General features: G+C 37.5%; 1 protein-coding gene across 3 annotated transcripts; it reads right to left on the reverse strand.

Moving 5' to 3' along the window:
* Window positions 1-819: 819 nt before the first annotated feature.
* LOC113070495 (homeodomain-interacting protein kinase 2-like) lies at window positions 820-24,656 on the reverse strand. 3 transcript variants are annotated; one of them, XM_026243799.1, is made up of 2 exons: window positions 7,713-7,854; window positions 820-2,358 (listed from the first exon to the last, which is right to left on the reverse strand). In XM_026243799.1, exon 2 carries the CDS (start codon window positions 2,354-2,356, stop codon window positions 1,214-1,216), a length of 1,143 nt encoding a protein of 380 aa, XP_026099584.1. In that variant the 5' UTR covers window positions 2,357-2,358; window positions 7,713-7,854; the 3' UTR covers window positions 820-1,213. The 3 variants fall into 3 exon arrangements, with proteins under 3 accessions (XP_026099584.1, XP_026099583.1, XP_026099582.1); XM_026243798.1 differs by lacking the exon at window positions 7,713-7,854 and adding an exon at window positions 2,502-2,797; XM_026243797.1 differs by lacking the exon at window positions 7,713-7,854 and adding an exon at window positions 24,239-24,656 and having other exon boundaries at window positions 827-2,358.
* Between the last annotated feature and the right edge of the window lie 239 nt (window positions 24,657-24,895).

Raw genomic sequence — 24,895 nt, forward strand, 5'->3', positions numbered from 1 at the left:
AAGGAAGCAGGTTCTCAGCAAGCTATTGAATTTTATGACTCCCTCTAAATGCACGTGTTGAGGAAGTTCTGGCGATTTTTAACATATAAAACACCAAGAAAAAAACCTGAATGTGTGTACTTCCCTACTACACAGTATGCAAACAGCCACACGTCAAAGGCAGAGGATGTATGAATACTTTGTACGATAATTTGAAAGGAAGACACAAATACTCGCTAAGAATATGATTTTTAATTTATTTTTTTTGGTATCCCATAAAGCCCTAGGAGTCATCAGATTTTAAAAGGTAAATATAAAAATGTTGGAAGACTGCAAGACAAGATACTCTGACTAATACAGATACCAAAGAAAAAAAAAATTGTGGTTTAAATGTTACCTATTTAACAATACCCAAGTAAATTATGTTCCACGGTTGATGTTAGAACATCCTAAACTGCAAAAAATCCTATTCTTAATGAGTATGCCTTGTTTCTCATAAATATAAAAAAAATATTGTTGAAACAATACACATTTACACTGCTGTTCAAAAGTTCAGGATCAATAAGATTATAATGTACTAAAAAAGTCTCTTCTGCTCATCAAGGCTACATTTATTTAAAATAAAATACAGAGTATATTAAAACAGAAAACCATTATTTTAAATTACAATACGATTTCACATCATTACTGTTTTTGTAATATATTCTGGTCAAAATAAATGCAGCCAGGATGAGCAAAAGAGACTTCTCTTAAAAAAAAAAAAAACATTACAAATCTTACTCATCCCAAACTTTTGAACGGCAGTGTACCTACATAAGGTATTTTAAGAATAAATATTTTTAGAAAGGTGTTTTTAAAGTATAAACCAGTTAAGGAAGACGACATACACTCATATTCAAGATACAAAACAAGTCTTAATACCTTATGTACTGCTGCATTTCAAGGAAATTGTTCGTGTTTTACAGGAAAACAAGTCTAAAGGACTAATCCAAAACCCAAGCAGTAATTTTTTGCCATGTATGTGATCCAGGTTAAAAAAAATTTCAAGATAGCAGAAGCAATTAATCCACCAATCTATTTATGCTACACAACACAAATTCCTGCATGAAGAGAAGTTAGTTAGCGATCCAAGAAGTAGAGGACTCTTAAAGTAGCCATAGCAACCTTTTCTAAAACTAACAGTGAACATCTGAATAGGAGAAATTCCTACAAAGGGCAATGAAACATTAACGCCTTACCTATAGTATCTGGACTGCAGGTAGGTAGAACACACCGCTTTGGAGACGTGACTAGCGGAGCCGAAGTCGATGACCTTGACCCTGTAGGGTTGGCGTGCTGGGTCCACAAGCATGATGTTCTCAGGTTTCAAGTCGGCGTGGATCAGTCCGAGGCTCTTGAGCTTCATGAGGGCAGTGGCCACCTGCTGCAGGATGGGTCGGATGTACTTGAGCGGCAACGGGCTGAACTTGTTCTGCTTGAGGAAGTCGTACAGGTTCTGCTCCAACATCTCGAAGACCAGGCACGTGTGGTTCTTGTGCTGGAAGCACTCGTATGCTCGAACAAAGTTGTAGTCGTCCGCGCTCTCCGTGCTCAGCCGCGCCAGTATGCTCACTTCGATCTGGCCCTGCCTTGCGTACGAAGGGTGGTTCTTGAGGATCTTGATGGCCACGATCTCGCTGGTGCCGCGTTTCCAGCACTTCACCACCTGCCCGAACGTCCCTCGACCCAAGAACTCCAGCACCTCGTAGGTGTTGGTCAAGGAGCAAAGCACCTCGTGCTGCAAGAGCTGGTAGTCGCCCTCGCTGTTGGCTCCACTGTTCTTGGACGTCGCCGTCGTGGAGGCAGTCGCCGTTGCGACGGTGGCCCCGCTTTGCGCGTTGTTCTGGATCATGGGTGCAGGCAGTTGCTGCTCCTCGACCAAGTGCACGCTGCTTCCACTCCCGTTGTTGTTGTCCAGCTCCTCGCTTTTGCGCTTAAGCCCGCATCGCTGGTACGTGTCCAGCAGACTGACGGTGCTGCGGCGTGTCAGGTTGTGGCCTCCGCTGCCGCTTCCACTACTGCCGGTGCTCCCCAACAGTTGACCAGCCACCCCAGACGTGCTGGTAGCCGAGGCTACTACGATGTGCCCCGAGCCGGCAGGGAAGAGGAGGGCCTGTTCGTAGGACAAGGAAGTGTTGGAGACCTGGAGACTGGCAGCGTTGATGCCAACTGGGGCGACTGAGACACTCTGCTTGCTGTTCTGACTGTAGACCTTGCTGTGCGTGCCGTACCCGGTCATATCCCAGTTGCAACTCTGCTCCACCTTCAGTTTCTTCACGCTAAAGAAGGCACTTGACTGGAGAGTGTGAGGGGAGAACACTTGCACTTGCGAGGCCATACCTGAGCAAGAGAGAGAGGGAATGTGAAACTTGGAATGAAACTCGAGAATAAGCTTTAAATAAAAATCCTACAGGTCACGGCAGGCCAGTTTAATAGAGTCAGAGTCCAGATGCTAACTTATAAAATAGCCGCTGTACAAATACCTTGCACAGTTTCTCTTTGATTGCTCAGTAGTGTTCAGACTTGAAACTAAGGTTGACAGAGTCAGCTTAAGGGCAACACCTGGACTGATTTCACCCTATATATATTTATGAATATTTCTACATAAACTGAATCCACGTGGTGAGGACAAAAACTTTGATGTGTGTATTTTCCCGATAAAGTTCATGGCTTGACTGCTCCTGTTGCAAATCTAGCAAACCCTTGACAAATTTCCATTTCATTTAGAAAAAAAACAAAAAAAAAAACAACAACCACTATCCACTGTATATACAGTGCAAATCTGAAGTGTACTGGCCCATAACGCAACACAAAAAATACAGATTTTTTTACTTTCTGTAAAAACAATGGGCCATGTAAGGACCACCAAAAGGCAGAGTCCACGTCAAACCCAGGGTCATTTGCGTGAGTCTCAAGGAATGATTGCAATTTCCTAAAAGAAAAAAAAAAAGTAGCCCATGCATGCAACACATTGCAACGTTTACTTCAGGGAGATGCACATCACTTTTCAAGAGGCATTAGAAATAGAAAGAAGTTCTTGAACCTGAAACATCTGAATAACATCTCAACATCAGATCCTCAAAACAAAACAACAAGCAGAACTGAGAGGGATTTGAGCTTCTGGGATATCTCTTCAGAAAAGACAACAGTTCTACAAGCAAACAACGGTCCAGAAATAGCCCTCACGAAAGGCACTGTTTGTAGTGCTAAAATAATGATTGCAGTACTGAGAGGATTACATGCACAGCACGCTGTAATGCACTATTTACAGATTCTCCAAAGTGGCCTGAATTAGCGTGCTAGAAAATTAAAAGGATCCTTCAGTGTGCGTTTTTCGCCACACATGCATATCAGTTCAACCCTAAACTGCTACTGTAATGCACAATTGTTTTTATTGCATTCCTGTGGCAGAATGTCTCAATTATGATAATCTGCCTGCAATATGAATATAAGATTCTTTGTGATCTCCGGGACACAAATATACATGCAGTGTCTTATAAAACCTTCTACATGTTCTCACATTCTCTCTTAATCCTGAAGATTCAAGTACTATTCTAGTCATACTATATAAAATTGTAATTCTACCAAATGTCATATTAGTGTATATTATAGTGTAAAACAAAAACATAATTTTGACGAATCTTCACATAGTTTATTGTAAATATGTCTGTCAGTCTCCAAAAGGGACAAAAAAAGCATCATAAAAGTAGATTTGTTAGCAATAATAAAGGGGCAGATCTTCTGCAAATAACAACTTAAAGAGACAGTTACATCGTTTACCCTCTTACAAAGTGTATGATTTTTTTTTTTAAAGTGTTTCCTGTTCATTCAATAAAAGTCAAAGGGGTCTAATGTTGTTTTGGACAAGCGTGAGTAAACTGACAAAATGCTCATTTTTAGGGTGAACTATCCCTTTAAAATTTCAAACGGTTCCTTTCACAGAGCTACATATGGCTTCAGAAGGCTCATATGGACTACTTTTATTATACTTTTATGGTGCTGTTTGACCTTTTTGGACCACCGTGTTTACTCTAAACTGTCACTGTAAAAAATATTATGTTCCATGGAAAAAAATAACAGCAAATAGGTTTGGAATGGCATGAGGGACAGAAACATTTTTCACTAATCGTCTAACTTGACAGCCCAACCAGATCCTTCTAGAACAATCTCTATCCCTCTCCACCAAGGATATTAAACATACAATGGATCTCCTATGATGCCTTCCATACAAAATAAATCTCTATTAGAATAATTACTTTTTTCCTTTGTGGTCTCATCTTACCAACAGATAATGAATCTCGTTTAGTTTGAGGAATTCCTTGACGCAACAAAATTCCCAAGACAGGAAACATACAGAGGAAACTTTACATGAACACTTCATCATTGTTATGACTCCTGATAGTTAAGGTTTCAAAATGACCTTCCTGCTTCTCCATTTCCTTTCACTTTTCAAACTCCTCTACATCTTACATTTGACAACACTAATGAATAATTTCAGTAGTCATCCGACTTTAGCTTTAAAGTCCAGGGATTCTTGGGCTTTAAAAGTTGATTACGCATTTAAAGATGCTGATTCCATCCATACTGCATATACACTGTATTTCCAATAAAATCCATACCATAAATCCCCTCTAACCTATATTACCGTACATATGCATTATTCATCAAACCTTTGACCACAACAGCTTGCACTGCAGATCCAATAATCTTTGCTTTTAATATATCATTTATATTGAATATACCAAATGCATAATCTGCTCACCACAAAACCAATATCCAAGATGATATACAGTATATAAACTTTGTAATTCAAATTGAAATGGGACCGTTCTGGTCATTTGTTGAAGGAGCAAGTAATGAGGAACATCCACTAATGCTATTAAGTGCAAGGGCCCTATGGTAATCCCATAAAGTACTAGGCCAGATGTCACTCCTTGGATTACACTTTTCTTTGCCAGGTCTTTGTGCTAAAAATAATTTGCACATGGTCAGTGGCTCTGTGTGTGTTTGTCAGAGCCTAAGTAATAAATCCATCCCTGGAATTCTTTGCGTCAGATATGAGTGGTAATCTAGTCTGGCGGGCAGCTAACATGTTCAGATTACCACTGTGCAACAACTCCTCTATCGAACTCATCACGGCTCCATTTTCTTTGTTTTTGAGGTTTTAATCCAAACCGGTTTTATCGAGTGCCTTAAAGTCTCACCATATGAAATTCTGAACACGTCACATTGCAAAAACTGGAAGTTTATGTCCTAACTTGACTTTGAATCAGGGCTGTGTGCCATTCAGAAATAAAGTGTTTAAGTTCCAACTTAATTCCCGCTTTTTAATTTTGGTTGCAAACAGGATGCAGAATGAATTCAAATGAATGGAAATACTAAATTTGTCAAGATAGACCTTGAATGTTGACTTAACAAAACCTTATTTGAAAGTTCCATAAAAAAAGCCAATAGAATAGAATAGAAATGGCAATGGATTGAACACAACAAAAGAAAAGAATTATAGATGGAACAACAGAATGGAAGACAACTATTATTATTGACAGAATGATAGAAAGAACAATAGAATGATAGACAGAAGGACAGATAGATCAAATGACAGACAAACAAACATAAAAAATATTAGTTTGCATTTAGTTTATTTTCAATAACTGAAAGGGAGCCAATTCTTCAGTTCTGAATTTTGCACAATCCTGTTATGAACCGATACATGCTGTTAACCAAACTCACTCTGCTGTAATTCAATTTAATGAGAGTTCAAATGGTCAGAATGTTATCTTCAAACAAAAATGCATTCATTCCCATTCAACCTCAGGAACTCTGCAGCTGTTCACTGTGAGAGAGCGGTCCAAGCGTTTACAGCCTACAGTCTACTACCACCCCGAGAACGAGGTTTATGTTCTGATATCATAGAAAAACCTGACACAAACTCAACGGGTGACGTTTACTTGAATTTCTGAACTCTGCAGAGAGAATGCAACCAGTCTGCTCCATTGTTTCATATTTACAATGCTGGAATGCTTTTCAAAGTGCCAGCCAGCTTTCAGCATACCTCTTACAGAGCGGGTCGGTTTAATGCACTGCCACAGAGCATACCAAAGAGCTATTCATCTGCCCTTAGACAAGCAACATGTTGAAATGCTAATGTTCAGTCTATTACAGGATGAACTGTTACTCCATTTTGTTAGTTTATCTACTTTTTTTAAAGAATGAGGATGAGGAATGAGGAGTTTAAATACAGGCATCAGTCCAAACTTTAAGCATGTTTACTCTTATATGGAAAAAGTACAAGGAAATATGAAGTGGAAAAAAAGATTTATAATACTTATATATCTGGCTCCTCGCAGGCTAAAGGGTTAAAAGCAAACAAAGGACCGCGTCCTACATAGGTTTGCTTTGTCTCCTCTATGTGATCCAAGACAGAGGCATTTGGAAAAATTGTCCAGGGAAGAATTCAGTGGTTAATGAATTGACCTCCGCTTGTCTAGACAAAGCATTATCCCCCGTGGCTCCGAGCGATGCCCACTGTAGCGTACCATCAGGGGGGAGGAAGCACAAGGAAACCAATGCGATTTTCCCCATTCCTTGTGTCCCTTCAAAAAATAAAATAAAAACATGTATATTGTTTCATCCTTTCAAATTCTTTACTACCTGCCACTCTGTGAGATCTAGTCATTAGTTAGCTCTCCTGGTATCTTGTTTCACCAGGTCTGGACTGATCTTTTCCAACTCTCCAATCCTACATTTATTATGGCACTCCATCCCTTCTGCCATCTCCCGCAATCAAACAATGCTGACCTCCCCCTGCACATCACTTCTTCTTTTGCTCTCCTTTCCTTAGACCTTGTGTGTGTGTGTGTGTTTGATTTTCTATCATTGCAAATAATTTTACACTCAGTCACATGCAGTTTTACTTCATTAGCATGAAATAATACAAAAAAAAGCAAAACATAAAGAGTAAGTAATGGTTATCAGGGTGTTTTGAGTGGTTTTAGCATGTTTGTTATGCAGTTTCTAGGGGGTTATGGGCAGTTGTTAGGTGACAACTTACTTGCACGAGTCAAATGAGTCCAACCCCAGGTTTCTATTCTGAATTTTTATTTTTCACCAGTTCTTACTAAAACTATTATAAATGATTTTCATTTCAGTATGTGAAATATTTTCTCAAATTAAACTGTCAAATTATGGACTGAATTAAAATAAGTTGAAGTGTTAAAATTAACTTAAGTATATATATATATATATATATATATATATATATATATATATATATATATATATATATATATATATATATATATATATATACACACACATTTCTGTTAATTGCATTAATAAAAAAAAATTTAAACATCAATTTAAAAAGTTTTAATGCAATGACAAGTTACAAGACACAGTTAAATATCTGGATTTCAGTAAATGAATATTCAATTAAAATTAACTATTGAATTTTAAGTTATTATTATTTTTTTATAATATAATTGTTAATCATTTAATTTAAATATGAATGTAATTTTTATTAATCATAATTTAGTATTAATTTAAAAATAAACTGTATACAAATTTATATTAATAAAATGAATGAATTAAAGTAATTCATTATTAATTAAAACAAATTAAATAACATTTTAAATTGTATTTCAAATTGATATAATAATAAAATAAATAATAAATAAATAAAAATATCTCCTTACCCCCAAATCAAACTAGCATCCACCCCCTTCTCTCTCAGCCTCAGCCTTTCACAGAGAGGGAGAGCAGGAAACCTCTGGCTATTGTCTCTATTCATGGCACGGTAGAGCAGAGCAGGGCCTGCGCACTTTAGAGAGCTCGGAGAGGCTGGGAGAACACATTTCGTGCAGTGCGTGAAGATAGGAAGAGTGCCAGCAGGAAACAAGATGCACGGCTCACAGCAACATTTCTTAGACTGTTTATTTCAGCCTGGATGTGTTCACTGGTATGCATGTGGAGCTCACTGGTCTCCTCAAACCACAAGACCTCCAGAGAGAGCCAGAGACAGAGAGACACTCACACAAACAGAAGATGCTGCAGGATACTGACCACCCAGCCCTCATTTAGCAATCACATCCAAACCTATATATGGAACGAAACAGAGAGGCAGCTACAGACGCACACGAACACAACATAAATAAAGCATTACCACTTAGAGTTATCACGGTGATCGTGAATCACATGCATGTGTGCATGCGAACGGGTGCTGCTCACTTACACCTGACAAAAACCCAACCATTTGGAAACAAAATCAGATTTCTGAAATTCTGATCTCTCAAAGACAGCACTGACACTAAACTGAAAGCAACTTGAGACTTTTTGCCATTTTATGCTTCCAAGATTTTTACTGAGATATGTCTCCAGTAGAGTTTCAAAAGAGATCTATGGAAGACTGTTTCTCCCATGGAATACATAAAAAAACTAATAATAATAATAATAATTGTGACTTTTCATCTGCCAATTCTGACTTGCAAGATTTAAACTCAGAATTCTGACTCTCTCACAATTAAGACTATAAAAGGTAAAAAATAATAATAACAATAAAAAAAAAAAATCACAATTAAACAGTTTGTTTTCAGTTAAAAAGTCACAGTGTATAAATAAAACTCACAAAACCTCAGTATTCCGATTATCTTACAATCCTAAACTCCCATCTCACAAATCTGAGTTTAAATCCCACAATTCTGAGAAAAAAAAGTTTGAATTGCGAAACAAACTCAAAATTCAAATATAAACTCTTTCTCACAATTCTTTCTCCTTTCTATGCTGCAATTTTTCCTTATCTCGTAATTCAGTTTTTCCAATTCTAACTTTTTTTTGACAGAATTGCAAGATATAAACTCTGTAATGCTAAATTTAAGCTAAGAATTGTAGGACATATTCAAACTTTGAAAATTCTCTTTATTCAAAACTCTGAATTCTGAGATATATAAACTCAGAATTTCTAGACAAAAAGTCGCATTTGCAATTTTTTTTTATCCTGTGGTGGATGCAAGCTTCCATAGAGATCCCTTTGGATGAGATGGCACAGAATGAAGCGGTAACCTGGCCACACATGTGCATAGTCTGCCCTAACGTGACCCATTAGTGGGGTGCTTGTGTGATATTTAGTGAGGTGTTAGTGAGCAGAGCGGACTGAGCACCTGAGGCTGAGAGCAACTAAAGCCATTGACATGTTCTTACGTCCTCAGAGAAAGACAAACAGCACACACTGTCATACACAGGCTTTCTGATCTCTTCAACCAGCCTGTTAGTGACTGCTTATCAAGACCATGTGTGAGAATAGAGGAAGCCATATGTTTAGAAGGGGCTATAGATGACATATGGAGAGAGCGTCATGTGAGTGTGTGAGATAACTGCGTTTACCAAGTGTGTTCAGGGAACCCTTATGATTTGAATAGTTCTTTTGTTAAAGATCTATTCCACCCGGATCCAGTATATATCCAGACCAGATGGTGTTTCAGCACCTAAGGACCTCTATAGCCCTGAAAGACAGCAGCCAGGACAAGACCAGGACCAGGACAAGACCAAAAGACCAGGACAACTAGAGCCCCAGATACAGATCCCCTGTAAAGACCTTGTCTTAGACGACCACCAGGACAAGACCACAGCAAACAGATGATTCTTCTTTACAATATGACTTTGCTGCAGCCTGGAATTGAACTACTGGTTTCGTCTGGTCAGAGGAGAACTGGGCCCCCAACTGAGCCTGGTTTCTCCCAAGGTTTTTTTCTCCATTCTGTCACCGATGGAGTTTCGGTTTCTTGCCGCTGTCGCCTCTGGCTTGCTTAGTTGGGGTCACTTCATCTACAGCGATATCGTTGACTTGTTTGCAAATAAATGCACAGAGACTATTTAAACTGAACAGAGATGACATCACTGAATTCAATGATGAACTGCCTTTAACTGTCATTTTGCATTATTGAGACTCTGTTTTCCTAATGAATGATGTTCAGCTGCTTTGACGCAATCCTTTTTGTTTGAAGCACTATATAAATAAAGGTGACTTGACTTAGAACAAGTTTAATCCATAGATGTAGAATATAATTTAGTCAGTAACTACTATTACCAATAGTATGCTAAACAAAATAGTTAAAAAATATAATAAATAAAATTATAAATAAATATAATAAAATGTTAATAATAGATCAAAAATATCAATACTACTACTAATACTACTACTACCAAATTCAGTAAAACATAACAGTTAGAAAAAATATTAATAAGAATAAAAATAGAGTAATAAATAAAAAAACAGCATTAATACTACCACTTTTGATAGTAATAAAAGTAAACAGTCAGCTTCATCAGTTGGTAAAAACAAAAATAAAATAATATTAAAAATAAAACTATATCAACAAAACAAAATAAAAACTACCGCTTAAATACTACTACTAACCACTGTCAGAGACATAACAGTTTGTAAAAACATTATACATAATAAATAACCAATAATAATAAATATTTTAAAAATACAATAAATGTAATTACAAATAATTACATATATAATGATAATAATAATAATAATAATAATATAGTTATAATAATATAGAACAAATAGTATAAAAATATAATAATCAACGATAGTACAACCATAATAATGAAGACTCAAAATAATGCCCTTTGTTAAGTGTCATAAAGAGCTCACAGTACAGCCACTTTAATGCTTCAGGACCAGCTGCCTAACTCTGTCTCCACTTCGAGAGCATTAAAACGAAGACGCCGGCTGTTTAAAGACAAGCACCCGATAAGAAGCAACATGTACAGCCCTGTTATCAGACCATTACAGTAACACAATATCGATACACCCCTGCAGCCTCCTACTAGCATTCTCCAGCGCCACTAATAAAACACTGCCAAGGACAATTTATCACGCTTTAATTATGTTGATTAAAGGTTTGTTTTCTTTTCTTTTGATTGGAATCTCGGAGTCAAAATAACAAACCATGAGCCATTTCATTGTCTGTCGCGGTGTGCATGTGTGCCGGGGGACTTGTGAAAGTATGCTTTGCAGGTTTCTGCTGCACTGTTGGAACATCAAAAGAACGAGACCTGAGCAACATGCCAGAGTCTAACCACAGAGCCAAGCCAGGCACAGATGAAACAAGATTCACACACCGAGTGCAGACAACACACACACACACACACATGCAGAGCACATCCTGCAGTTGTGGCGCTCAGAGCACGGATAAACGTGGCGCCCCAATGACTAAAGTGAGTCTCTACCCCGACAAAACAACTGTTCCAAAACCACAAGTTAAAAGCGGCCTCAAAATTAACAAAAGCGTAATTCGAATTCTAGTGTTATCAAAGTCAATTGCATTAGCATTGTGTGTTCCTTAAACAAAAAGTAGTGCCATACTTCTTTAGCGTCATTTTAACACCGTGTGATTCTCTGGAATTCTGGACATCTGTCATTCGCTGTGTTTTCCGTCAAGTATAATCTTTACACAAATGACAATTCTGGAGAATACCAGATAAACAGACGCGGCTAATATGCCAAAGTACTCACAGGCCAGCTCTTCTTCCTGAAAATATATCACAATATATTAGAGAGAAAGAGCATGTGCATGTGTGCATGTGTGTGTGTGTGTGGTCGACCGCTATAACCCTATAACACAAACAGGGACTAAAACTAAGGGATCATATCATAGTAAACAAGATTACATAATAACAAAATACACTTTCAGGTCCATTCTATTTTTCATCAAAATAACTTACAACTTTCATTTTCAACAGGTAAAGTTATTTTTTTCAACCCCACTATTCAAATCACGTCATGGATACAATCGGATCAATTCTTGATGAACAAAGTCAAGTCCTGTTCTGCATCTTTTTTCATTCATCAAACATCATGTAATAGACATTCAATGGCTTGTGAACGGTTTATGTTGACTTTGAGTCACAAATGATATTCTGATCTGTAGACTAGCAGTGCTGAGAGCTCCATAAACAAAAGCCTGGAGTCCTGCCAGCCACTGACGGCAGCGGTAAGTAAATAACATATACAACATATTAATACTTCGGCAAAAACCAGAAACTATGAGTAATCTGATTACTGAATGGGCTGACATTTTCTGGGGAGGCAAGAATGAAATTAAAGGCCTGGACAGAACAAAAGAACAAACAGGAACACGTACACACACACACACACACACACACACACACACGCGCACACACACACAGAGCACAACAAGTTTAAAAATAATGTAATCTGTGACTCCATCAGAGTGTGTCTAGGCCAATTAATTGGTTTTGTATATAAGATGATGTATGAGTTTATACATTTACTGTAATTTTTTGTTTCCTTTATGTCCTTTATATGAAGACAAATTAAATTATAAAAGCTATAGAATTTTGAATGGCTTTTACATGTTTTTCTTTAATTATCGTCAAAAGACCCGAATAAATACAGATACATATGGGAACGTTTTGATTTAACTATTCCAGTTAACACATAAATCATAGTTTTTTTTTTTTAAGCATCTCTTAATTACTTTATCATTCATTTTTAAGAGTATAATAAGGTTACTTTTGCTGTAATTTCCCTGTTATTAAGAAGTATTACAAGTATTAAAATCAGTCAAATTAATTATTGCACTTTTACCAAATAATCCAAAAAAATGTTTAAATATAATTTTATTATTAATATTATTATTTTATTATTATCATTATTATTTTTTACAAACTATAAATCTGTTAAGTAGTCACCTATGAGGAATCACCACTGAGAAGGGTTGTGACCTGGTGAAGATAGCTTTTAGACATTTAAGACTAAAACTTCTCTAATTTAAAACCTCATTATGGTAACAGTCACTAACAACACAAAGCCAGCTGACCAATCACCACTAACCATGGGAAAACCATTCAACATGATTTCATTAGCATTCAGAAAAAACTCATGCATCAATTGTTCTAGCACACATACAAGTTTGTAAGTACATAAGTACAATATCAACTTCATACAGCCCTACAGAGGATAAGTGGTTTGGAAAGATGATGGACGGAAAGCTTTTAAAACTTAAAGGTTATGCTCCTTAAGGCCAATCAGTTGACTAGGAAACCCATATTTCATTGGGGAAAATAAATAAGGGATAAAAAATGACACAGACACCCAAGACAGAACACACAATAATGTTTGCATACATTATTTGGGAGGCCCTGCAGTGCTGCGGAATCCATTATAATAATACGTATATCTATGATGGCTCATGCTCGGACAAACACATGGTGACGTATACCCTTCTGAGATGCACATTACCAAACAAACATTAACACACATATATAAGCAGGGGTGTCTCTTGGGATCAGATCATACTGACGTGCTAAGGAACCAGTCAGACATGATCAGGTCTTCATGGAACCCAATGGCAAGCCATAGAGCGGTTTCCAAACATGATTGTTTTTGAGCACTGGCTGGCTGGCGGACAGCAGCAAAGGTCTGACAAACATGCATAGACATCTACACTGTCCATGTGTCTGATTGTGATAAGCATTCAACCCAGCCGTTCCCTGCTTTCTCTTCAGCATGAGACTATTGTGTGTGTGTGTGTGTGTTTGTGTGTGTGTGTTTATGTGCGTATCCTCCCGTCTCAAATGCAACAGAGCTCAGGCACATGGCCTTAGCAGTGTCAGCCACATGAGACATTTCAGGCCACCGAGCCAAGCTGCCCCTCATAACAACACACACCTTAAAGAAACAGTTCACCCAAAAAAGAACATTCTGTCATCCTTTACTCACTCTCATGTCTTTCCAAACCTGTGACTTTCTTTCTTGTGCAGGACACAAAAGGAGAAGATTTTTAACAGGCTGCTCGTGGTGATTTTGTTCCCATATAATAAAATACTAATAAGCTGATGGCCGTGTTGTTGTTGCTAACTAATCTTTTGGCAAATTAAATTAAGTAGCAATAAATAAAATATAAATATTAGATCAAAAACTAGTACAAATGTACTAAAATGACTAAAGCTAAAACACAAAAAATATGAAATAAAAGATAAATAATAAATACAATATATATTTATATATTTAAAATATTTTATCACAATTTTAATATATATATATATATATATATATATATATATATATATAAAACGGTACGTGTATTCGTACCGGACCGTTTCGTTACAGGGCTTTCGGTACGGTGCACGTGTGTACCGAATGCAATATTTTGTAATGCTGCACTGTAATCATAGTTATTTATTTATATTTTTCATTATATTTTATTATATGATATTGGTTTGAGACTGAAAGTATTTTATTTAGTGGAGAACTTTGCAGCAGTATTATATTTCTTACTCTTTTTTTATTTTATATATATATTATTAAAAAGTATTTAAAAAAAAAAGTGTATAGTAATAAACAACCTACAGTTTAATGTTTGCATTTCTTTCCCTTACTGTACCAAAAATGAACTGAACCGTGACTTTAAAACCAAGGTACGTACCGAACCGTGATTTTTTCGTACCGTTACACCCCTAATATATATATATATATATATATATATATATATATATATATATATATATATATATATATATATATATATATATATATACACACACACTGTAGCTCACTCTTTTCTTGTCTTTTTTATCCAGTTTCAAGGCTGAATTATAAGTGCTCTGGCCCCTTAAGGTCTCTTTAAACATGACAGGAACTCACTGTTATATACACACACCACAACATGTGACTCACATTCTTACTGAAAGTAGAAAGGGAACATATACATTATTGACGGGACTTGTCTCTGAGCCGAGTTCGAGGTTATAACGTCCCCGCAGCACCATCCCGAAGGGATTCAGGGATTGAGACATTCTGCTGTCGTACCCATCAAAGAGAGAAGCCTCTAATCAGTCAGCCAGACCGTGACACCAAAGGCAACACGGACTTTCAAGACACATGAAAGAGGGTGTCCAGCCTAAAATAAACAGGATCCGGAGCCCACGAGGGAACGAGTCCCAGTGTTGACGCTCAGTATCCACCCAGATGTATCAGCTTCCATCGTCCTGTTCTCCCTCATGCTCTTGTTATGTCTTGTTCACAGTCATAAAGTTTGCGAGGTGAAACAACAATCCGAGAAACTGCAAAGGCCATGCTTTCATAGCAAAAGGTCGGCACTTGGCCTTTCCTGGAGATGGAGCGAGGAAGGAGACCGAGATTTTTTAGGCTCTGGGAGCGTCGAGCAGCCCTGACCGGGTCATGGGATACACAGAGAGGAGGGCAGGCCCACATGTGCCACAGATCTTGAAAGAGGGGTGGGTGTCTCACACACACAAAGGTTACAGCCTACGCACAGATACACCCTGCCAACAACCCACCAGCACTCTTTCAATTATTAACCTCCAAGAAATCGGCCATGCTAGATGCACCCTAGCAGAGGAGAGGATGGATAGGATGGAGGATACCGCATCCATCATCAGCGTCCCTTTCGCTCTCTGCCGTTATCTGGAGTTGTGTGTTAACAACAGGTCAGTTCAGAGAGAGTGTATACAGTGAAATCCAAAGCCTGCGTCACACACCAGTGGCCCAAAGTGCATCTTTCATGTTCTCCATCTAACAAAATAACTGGCTTCTCTGATTACGTCAATACGTGAACTGTAATTAAACAATTTTGTTGAGAGAAATATGACGGGGGGAAAAAAACACCAATGCAAAATATTAACAAATTGTGACGTTAGGAATTTTTTTTTAAGATTATGATTTGTTAAATATTTATACAAGTTTTTGAAAGAAAATATTTTATTTAGCTAGGATATATTAAATTGATCAAAAGTGAATGTTAATATATCTATAAAATTACAAAAACAAACTCTGCTCTTTTGAACTTGTTTATCAAAGAATGTAATATATTTATATTTATCAAAGAATGTTATGGTTTCCACAGAATATCAAGCAGAACAACTGTTTTCAACATTGATAATAAAAACAAATCACAGGAATAAATTACATTCTAAAATATAAAGGGAATTTGAACAAATAAATACTGCCTTGATAAGAATGAGACTTTTTAGAAAAATATTAATGAAATCTTACTGGACCTAACTTTTGAACAAAATTATTATATCATATGAACTGAATAAATAAATCTCAATATTTGGTTTCTAATCAAGTAAAATGTTATTGTATGACACTATAAAATATGTACCGCATTTAAAAAGAAAAGGCCAAAAAAACATTGTGAAATGCCAAAAGAGAGAAAAAAAGAGAGACAAATGTTTCAACTGTTTTCCCAACAGAATTTTGGACCATTGACGTTCACCGCATGGACAAATAGAGACAATTTTTTTAGTCTTCTTTTGTGTTGCACAAGAAAAAAAATTAAATCATACAGGTTCGGAACCCATTTCTGGGTGAACTATCTTCTAAGACTGTCCCGAACAACCTTCACAGTGCCTCAGATTCAAAGAAAACTTCAGATTAAAGAGGAAAAACTAGAAAAAAAAGTGACTTAAAAGTCCAAATTAGTTTTAAAAAGTTGCTAATCAGAGTTTTGCTTGGTTAACTAGAGTCTACGGTTAACTGATCAAATATTTTTGACAAAGAGGACCTGAGTGTGAGCATGATGGGTTTTCGAGCAGAGCTCATTAAGGGGCAATGGGGCCGCTCTTCTCCGGCTCTTAAGTGCGCTCTGGTCTGTCGGGGCGCCAGTGTCCCTTTCTCTCTCCTCCAGGCGCACATCAATAAGTGGGGCAGACTCTCTCAGCTCTGGTCTAGCTGTCTGGGGCTTTGAAGTCCTTTGGTTATCAGCCAAACGTGTCACGCTACCTGCAGCCATCTGTGAAGAGCTTACAGTCGGGCTGGGCGGCCAAACCCCACAATGACTCTGTGTGAGAGTGTGTGTGTGTGTGTGTGTGTGTGGAGAGTTTTCCCTGCAGCACTGTCTGCCACTTTCAGAACATGAGGCATAAAACATGAAAATGAGATGGTGGGAAGTGACCATTATTAAGAGACTTATTGACAATAATTCTCTCAGGGCTGTTCTTCTATGTGACTGGGACATGAGTTCATATTTGGTTATAAAAAAAGAAAAGAAAACTTTGCCTCCATATTTCTCTCTCTCTCGCTCTATATATACAGTATATATATAGAGATAGATACACACATACATATAAATATGCATACATACATGTGTTCCTGTGGCTCAAGTGGTAGAGCATTGCGTTATCAAGGTTGGGGGTTCGATTCCCCGGGAACACGATAGGTAAAAATTTATAACCTTAATGCAATGCACTGTAAGTCGCTTTGGATAAAAGGGTCTGCTAAATGCATACATTTAATTTTAATTTTAATTTTTTAAATATAATTTTTAATTTAATTTTAAATTTAATACATACAATTTAAATGTAAATGTACACATTATTATGTGCAGTGCAAAAATTCCTTTTAAAAACTGTTATGAAAAGTCCTAGCAATAAAAAAAAAAAGGTATTTAATGAATATTGAATATTAACAGGTACTTAAATTATTTACATAAATTATTGAAAAAAAATAATAATAAATGTAAAAAATATAAATTAAAATAAAAAATAATCAAAAATAAAACATGGTGGAGACTTATAGTCAAGTAGGCTGATCATGTAAGCTTTACTGTCTGCACTCCCATTGGTAGCTGCCCCATTATGCCCATTTGCATAATGTTAAACTCACCAAACATTATTTATAATAAATGACTTCCATTCATTTTTACACTACAAATCACTCTCTGTGTGTGCTCTGAAGAGCGGGCGATGATCTTTTCCAGGGATCCTCAAATCTAGACCTCAAGATCCACTTTACTGCAGAGTTTAGCTCTAACCCTAAACAAACACACCTGAGCATGTTAATCAATGCCAATCATTGTCTTTGGGATCATTAGAAAAATCACAGGCAGGTGACTTTGATCATGGTTTGAGCTAAAGCATTGGATTATCAGGGCAACATTTGAGGAACCCTGATCTATACTAACCCTAATGAATAAAAGTAAATGCAACCAATGAAAAATGGGCATTTTATACTACTGTGTTCAGTTATGTTGGTTTCTAACTATAAGATATCTGTGGGCAAAGCTAATCTGTCTGTCACATCATGTTTAGACTACATTAACCCCAATAAAACAGGCCGGGCCTAGCCATGCCAAATGGCCCAAGTCATGGGGGTTTCTCGACAACAATAGGATTATATAGGGCATGGACAATGTGCTTTCAGCAGGCTGGCATGGCATGGGCAGAACAGGGAGGGGGAGAGCATGCTGAAAGACCAATGAATGCATTGTAGGCCAATCTAACCCTCGGTTCATCCATGTACTATGCTCATACACAGTAACCTACATTAGAGAAATCAGCACATTAGACCATGTTTTATCTCCAAGTAGACTATAAAAATGATTTCTCAAAAGTTATAAATAAAACAGAATCATTGGAGTCCAAAAGAATTTTAAAAGAGTGTAATATTTCTGGTTTTCTGGTCATTTTTGCCCAGGAAAAAAAAAATGCTAGTTAATCTTACCACATTGGATTACAACCTGCTTAGTTTGCTCACAACTATCAATCAATAATTTTGATGGGATACTTTTTTCCCACCATGTTACACTTCTGGTGTTCCCAGGGCAAAAATTGACCGGCCTAAAAAAACTTTTCTTATAACTTGTTTTCTTACAATTAGCACAGATTTTGTATTTGCAGTTTGCACCTCAATTTTTAAGTGCAAAAACTGAGGTGCATAAGCTCAGACCAATGAGGAGTACCATCGATCAGTTCCAAAAGAAGTACAAAACCTATGCTAACTTGCCATATGCCAATCGCTTAAGAAATATGCTAGCAATTTCTGAGTGAAAACTGTTACTACTCCAAATGATTCAGAGTATGAACAGCTCAAGTTAATTAAGCTGGCTAAAAACCAAAGATACCCATGCCATCAACCACTCAATGTTGTGGATTTCGCTAAAATTCATAACTGATCCCCTGAGATATATACGCATAAGCATAACTGCATTGCACAAAAGCAGCTGAATTCCATCAATCAGGGGCTGGTGATAAGATCCCTGGGGCCAGTAACCATAGGTGTAAAGGCAAAATGAATGGTGCCCTTCATGAAGGAGTAATTGCCGTGTGATTACAGCCCTGCAAATCCAGTGGCTGTGAAAAAAGCCCCCCTTTCATTTACCTTTGTTGGTGGAAGAATGAAGCTGGGAGAGAACCCAGCGTGAACTGATCCTCTCATATCTGATCAAAGGAAACATGCTAGTTGGACCCCCACCCTTTAAGAAAAATAAAAAAAAGGACATCCACCAGACCTGGCAAAGTGGGGTAAAACAGGCCCATTTGAGACATTCTGAAACAAAATTGACTTGATACCTTGTCATATCCACTGGTTTCCCTTTGCATTTTCATTGCTGCTTATTTACCTCACTAAGTGACCATGTTGACACAGCCTGGCAACTAAATGCAAACATTTTGTTTACCGTGTAAACAGGCCATGTATCCCAGAATGCATCAGTGCTTCGGGATAAGTGTGGGTGTAGAAAGGTATGACACCCAAGCATTGTCTGAAAATGCCCTTGGTGCTGCATCATATCTGACGCCCGCACCACGGAACAAACAGGGAGGCTTGCACCTGGATCTTTCTGTGTTTCCGCATGGCCGCGACTCAGTGCTGAACTCACCTACCCCGGCGTATCTCGCATGAGGCTAACGTCGCTGGCATGTCTCTCCCTGAAACCTTAAAGCGGTCATCATTCCAAAACTTTCATAGACAACTGCAAATTAGTCATTTAAACTGGGAGATACATTAAAGAATTATTACACAAGTCAGCATGCGCACAGCTAATTATGAAATATTAATAATACTAAGACAACACATATATAGAGGAGAATGAAGAATGGTTATGATATTAGTATTATGGTTTAATATTCACTAATCATATTAAAAATTACAGTTAAAATATATATTGAAGACCAATTCAAAATTCTGTATTTTTTCTTAAATCCTCTGCTCCAACAAATGAACAACGCCAGAGACATGCAGAGGTTTACGAATCTTCTCAGGTTTATAGGACATTGAATTTATAGGATTCAGAGTTTGTTTTTATTCTATTCACAATAAAAGAGACTAATTAAATATTTAAAGCCATCACATTCAACACCATTAACTTACTTTGACACTTTCATTCTGTGAGACTTCTAGAGGTCAGCGTCACAGTGACGAGCACCCACATAAATCAGTTGAGAAAAACATGCGGTTCCCAAACATCCAGTATGTTTATATTTCATACTTATGGAGCTTTGGAGATGAATATAGCCATACACAACATGCAAATGACTTTACTTTTATAACTCCTATCTGGATGTAATTTATAAATAAGTTTGCCATTAACAGTGTTTTTCTCAGACAGTCATTTATTGATAATAAGAGACACATTATGAGATTGTGTTTGGAATACTGCACTGGTTCACTAGCGGTGGTACCATCCAAAAATATAAAGATTAGCACTTTTCTAAAATCAGACAGACATTCAAGTGTATACATCAATGCATTCATATTGTACATTTCCGTTTAAATCCAAACATGCAAAATTGGTACACTTCCCCCTACATTTTTGGTTTCTGTCAGTAGGGCAGACCCTATTAACTAACCAACCCCCATATCCCACAATTCTGCTCCCTTGGGCACCACAGCACACCTGTGAGTCATTTCCCCACCGAGGTTCTGAGAGCTCAAATGTCCCTCAGGCTTCAAAGGAGCACAAGATGTGGACAGCGTAATCACATTCAGTAAGACTGCGGTCCATTCATTGACCCACGGTGAGGCAAAAAGTCCTGTGAGGATAATGCGCTGGAAAACACTATTTCCAGAGTGACCGATGGCTTGGTCAGCCATTGTGGTTTTCAAACGTGGAAGGCTATGAGAACCAGGCATTTGTCCATCTGCCAAACAGATACCGGTTTCACAATGCTTCGGTGTCCTCGCAAAGAAGCACTTCCTCTTGATCGAGGAGCGCAACAATGTAAACTCACTCAGGGGTAATGACCTCCAAACGTATAGATTTTCCTGCAATTCTCAACTGGCAATGACCCTGGACCTTAGGCATGGGTTAAGATCAGTTAAGGACGATCTATCAAACACACCAAAACAGAAAGACATGTTGGAACAGTTGCTTTATGAAATTTATGATGCGGGCGGTCATCAAGCAGAGATGGTGACCTGAACTCAGACTCAAGGGAACCAAGAAAGTTTCCAAAGGTCTGAAAAGCAAAAACAGTTGGCAGAGATCAACTACAGGTCAAAGAACAACTAATTATATGGCTTCAACCATTAAACTGCTTCTTTAAAAGATTGGTCATATGGTCAAAAGTCATATGGACCAATTTTTTTTTTGCTACTTTTATTTATTATTGCTAATTATTGCTTATTATTGCTTTTTCATTATGTTTTAATGAATAGAAGTACAAAATAATATTTAAAATGTAATTTTTTCTTTGCTGTTTTTTTATAAATTAAATGCATCCTTAAATGCATCCAAGAGGAGCTTGAAAATTCTGTGAAACATTTCTTTTAACGTCCCAGCAAGAAAAAAGCTATTTTTGCAACAGGATGAGTTTGAATAAATAATAAGAGAATTTTCATTGAACTATTCCTTTAAAGCTCAAGCATACTGCAAATAATATTAATAATCACTACACATGACCCCTAAGAGAAAAAAAACAATAATCAGAAAGACCCAGGTCTGACTCTAGGTGTCTTTTCCAGTTTCAGAATTCCAAAGCTAAACTTTTTCTTCCTTCTGCCGTAGAGACAGGTTGTCCTGGTCCTCACATCAGACATTTATCAACATGTCAGTGTGGGTTACGAGGCCAGGAGCCAAGGCTCCTCTGGCCCCAGATTCCTCTTCCGTATGGGATTGAGCCAGAGCGTTGGGCCTGCACCACAGCGCTCCACAAAGACACATCAGTGCATCAACAAAGAGCTCTCACTATAGACTGGCATTACAAATGTCTCCACGGACAGTCTGTACCCTAAACTGGAGCAGCAACAGATATTTATTCACAAACTGAAAGGTCCTTTACTCCTGCTTTTGAAAAGAGCTCAACACAGCACGCATGTGCCTTAGTGACACAAATTCAATACATGCATCTGACAGCCATGAGATGAAATGAACTAATTATTATGCATTCGTAAGGTAATGATACAATAGAATTTCAAGCTTTTGTAACTCAAAGAAAACAACTCTGCAAGTGAAACAAAGAGAGATAAACAGCAGAAGAATGACATTTCTGCATAACCAGCCATCGGAGGCGTAAAAACGGCATAATTACATTCATAAATATCACACAAGACATTTAGACAGTTAAGGCAATGTGTGATGCTGCCCTACATTTCCATTCTGAGCGCACGCATCTATAATAAGCAAGAGCAAAGATAGAGAAACAACCAAAACAATGTTATCTCTACTTCATTAACCACTTCCAAATGAAAAATCTCTCTTAACACCTTATGAGCATCACCGTTTGAGCAAACAATTAGTCCCGCATATTGTTTCTTAAATAAGCTCACTTGGTTTTGTTTGGGATCCCGGTCAACGTTCCCATAGGAGACACAGAGCAAAAGAACAGCCAGAGCAAACCTCTGAAGTAACCTGAAGGCTAAACCAAGTCTCAAGGGTCTTCAGATGTCCCATAAGGTTACGCTTAAGGGTCTTCAAATGTTACAGTGCCACAAGATGAATCTATCTAGCACCCATCAATCTGCAGCATCCATGCACGTGTTAAGTAAAATCATCTAATTAACTAAGAGTATAAAAGTTTGCATGATTCACACTTGCTTTAGGTTGGTAGTTTATAACAGGCAAACATTAAAAAAGAATCTTATGAACACTGAATTAAAAAAGGGTGCGAGTTGCTATCACCAGCAGAGGGAGCATGGGTAATCAATCAAAAATATTGAAAATTTTGAAAAAGGTAAATGCAATCTGAGGGTGGCATGGCATCTCAGACGTTTTTCGGGGGACGTGAAATGCTTCATCTTTGTCCAAATTATGAATTAAAACCAAACAGAACATGATTCAATCTCAGTCTAAAATCAAACTCAACCACAATCAAGGCTGTGTCTGAAAACCTAATGAGTTACCTACATTTTTAAGCACTGAAGGCACATCTAGTGCCCCGAAAAGCTGCATATGCACCTGTGGTGCCCAAGTATGCAGTCTAAATATGTAGCATATGGTTTCAAGACGGCCATAAAGAGATAGTTCATCCGAAATCTGTCATCATTTACACACCCTCACGTCATTGCAAACCTGTGTGGCTGGAAAGATACCAATCTCAATCATCATTCACTTTCATTTCGTCTTTTATGGCATAAAGTGAAAGTGACTAAGGCTGTCAGTAACTAACATTCAGTCCAAAATCTCCACCAAAAAAAATAATAATAATAAAAGGAAAGGGGTTTAGGTAATCAAATGACAACAGGATTCCTTTTGGGGTGAACTAACCCTGTTAAGTGACGTCAGGAGACTCTCTGGAGAACTGTTGATGAATTTCACCCCTCACGGAGAACAAAAAATGCTAAGAAAGTAAAAACTGTATGTTCCCTTTCATTCTCCATAAAGCATTCCTGCACAATGATTAGTCACCATAACACTGCAGTGTATTAGATAGCCAAAATCACGCCAAACCATTACAACATACATTGTACAGCATCAACAGAAGTCACATAATAGTGAAACAAGAAATTAGTAAGCGCAAATGCAAGAAGTAACTCCTAATTTAACAATCCAGCCTTATCTGAATACATACTGCCTGTTTGCTTCATATCCATTTTCTGATTCGTATATTAGCTAAATATATCCATATCCTATATGTGATATAATATGAGCATGCAGAACACACAGCAATCTATTATAAAACTGCGATATTTTGTAATGATAGGCTATGAGAATAAACATTAGATGAAGAGACAGCGTTACACAATGAAACAGGGTGGTTGACGGCTTCTAATACCTTTCAGTCATAATCCATAAAAAAAAAAACTGGAAGAATTCAACAACTAGGAACTGATATCATATCAATTTAAGATATGATAAATATTACTGATTTAACAAATGTGTCCTCTCTAAGACAAGTAATAAACCTCGGGAGCCGACGGTCTCTCTGCGGAGAGAGTGAATAATGTTAAGTCAATTATGTGCGGGTCTGACATTAATTTCACCCTCGTAAGGGCACTAGATCTTACCTTCGTATACAGGGGCCATCGGTGCAAGGATTTCTGTTATTCATGGCAAAAGATGAAGCGCCAGCACTGTTCACAACTCAATAAAAATCTGCCATCTTGAGCCGAGGACAGAATCGCTGCTGTCTCCTGCATTACTAACCCAGTTCATCGGGGAGCGAAAAATTATAAAAGAATGAAAAATCACATCCAGAAATTCAATGTGATGATCGGCCCAAGGTGCGTGAGGGAAAAAAGGATGTCTGCAACTTAACTCCACGGGTATCGATAGTGTTTTGGCTCTAAAAAAGAGCCAAACTGCAGGTCTTGGCTTCAGCTGGTGATCATGACTGTGGAGTGAGTGCCTGCAAAAGTTGCAATGAGAGAAACGAGCGAGCGAGCGGAGCGACTTTGCGTTGTAATCAAACGACGAGGCGGTCGATCATGTTGAACAGGGACTCTGAATCAAACGACGAGCTACTCGATCGGGCTCTGAAAACAGCTCGTTCTGACAAAATACTGTTGATTTTACATTTATCGCTTCCCTTACTGCGACGATACCATGGTATAATGATGGTATTATATGTTAATATCATGGTACTTTAATATACACTAAATTAATGGAAATATATTCTATGTATCCAATAGGTTTATGTATCCAATTTATTTCCAAGATAAGAT

The sequence above is a fragment of the Carassius auratus genome, unplaced genomic scaffold (genome assembly GCF_003368295.1).
Source record: "Carassius auratus strain Wakin unplaced genomic scaffold, ASM336829v1 scaf_tig00004556, whole genome shotgun sequence".
Lineage (NCBI taxonomy): Eukaryota > Metazoa > Chordata > Actinopteri > Cypriniformes > Cyprinidae > Carassius > Carassius auratus.